Genomic DNA, 1,578 nt, shown 5'->3' on the forward strand with positions numbered 1-1,578 from the left:
GTTTCTCCCTGGCACATGTCTTGGCAAAAGCTTCTATTTTTTTTACAATCGGGTGAATAGAGAACTCTCTACAGCATGGACTCTCTAGCCTGGCTTTCATTGCAATAAGGAACGATGAGGGATAACCAGTATCCACACTCACGTTTCTTGCTGGTGCCTATTAAGGTTTCCCACACAACGACATTTTTCTCTGAAAAACGAAAATGTCATTGGTCAGTGTGTGAAGAACGACCAATCTGCTTCACCCATGAGAACAGCCTCCAGTTGTGCACGCAGTATCTCATGCTAACATTGTCTCTCTGTCTAGGCATTTGTACTGTGACCATCACCCTAGAGCATTGGCACATACAGGAAGTCAGAGGAACATACGGTACATGCAGGAGACACGGTTCTGCCTCAGAGTTAGACACCTTCTCCCCTACTCCATGTCAGATTCCAACACAACCGACTTCACTAACCCCCCCACTTTCATCCTGCTGGGCATTCCTGGCCTGGAGATGGCCCATGTCTGGATCTCCATCCCCTTCTCCGCCATGTACGCCATAGCCGTCTTGGGGAACTTCACCATCCTGTTCATTGTGAAGAGGGAGCCGAGCCTCCATGAGCCCATGTACTATTTCCTCTGCATGCTGGCCATCAGCGACCTGGTCCTGTCCACGGCCACCGTGCCCAAAACACTGAGCATCTTCTGGTTCAATTCCAGGAAGATCGATTTCAGTGCCTGCCTCACCCAGATGTACTTCGTTGCCTGCTTCTTAGTGATGGACTCTGGGATCCTTGTGGCCATGTCTTTGGATCGCTACGTGGCCATCTGCCATCCCCTGAGACATTCCACCACCCTCACAAACCCCGTGGTGGCGAAGATCGGCCTGGCCGTGGTGCTGCGCAGTGGCATACTTGTACTGCCCTTTCCCTTCCTGGCGAGGCGGTGGCCATATTGTAGAACCAACATCATCCCTCACTCGTACTGTGAGCACATGGCCGTGGTGAAGCTGGCCTGCGCCGACATCCGCATCAGCAGTAATTACAGCCTCTCTCTGGGATTCATGGTAACTGCTCTGGATGTGTTTTTTATCGCCATGTCCTACACCCAGATCCTCAGGGCCATCTTCAGCCTCCCCACAAAGGACGCCCGGGTCAAGACTTTTGGTACGTGTGGCTCCCACCTCTGTGTCATTTTATCCACTTACATCCCATCTGTCTTCTCCGCCCTCATGCACCGGTTTGGCCACAATGTGGCCCTACATTTCCACGTTCTGATGGCCAACGCGTACCTGCTCGTGCCCCCCATGCTGTACCCCATCATCTATGGGGTGAGGACCAAACAGATCCGGGACAGGCTGCTCCGGCTCTTTTCTCAGAAAGGGATCTAAAATTTCCTCCTGGTGCTCTGGCTCTCTGACCGAGCTCTGTGCAGAGCTGTCAGGTGACGTGGTGCTGGGCCCCCTTCCCTGAAAATTTACCGGACAGTCAAAAAGACATGAAATCCTTTCTAGACCGTACTGTGCTGGGTCAGCATGACAAACTGGGGAATCGGGCCATGTACAATTCAGTGGGCGGCCACCTCTCTAATTGCTG

At 52.5% G+C, this 1,578-nt stretch overlaps 1 protein-coding gene across 1 annotated transcript; it reads left to right on the forward strand.

Annotated features, from left to right (window-relative positions):
- The first annotated feature begins 425 nt into the window (after positions 1-425).
- LOC123375355 (olfactory receptor 52K1-like) lies at positions 426-1,373 on the forward strand. Its single transcript, XM_045026144.1, has one exon. The coding sequence runs from the start codon at positions 426-428 to the stop codon at positions 1,371-1,373; it is 948 nt and encodes a 315-aa protein (XP_044882079.1).
- The last annotated feature ends 205 nt before the right edge of the window (positions 1,374-1,578 follow it).

Source organism: Mauremys mutica, chromosome 1, assembly GCF_020497125.1.
Source record: "Mauremys mutica isolate MM-2020 ecotype Southern chromosome 1, ASM2049712v1, whole genome shotgun sequence".
Lineage (NCBI taxonomy): Eukaryota > Metazoa > Chordata > Testudines > Geoemydidae > Mauremys > Mauremys mutica.

Bases quoted from the DNA above. Each gene is read 5' to 3' on its own strand.
- LOC123375355 (XM_045026144.1), top strand. From the start codon at position 426: ATGTCAGATTCCAACACAACCGACTTCACTAACCCCCCCACTTTCATC.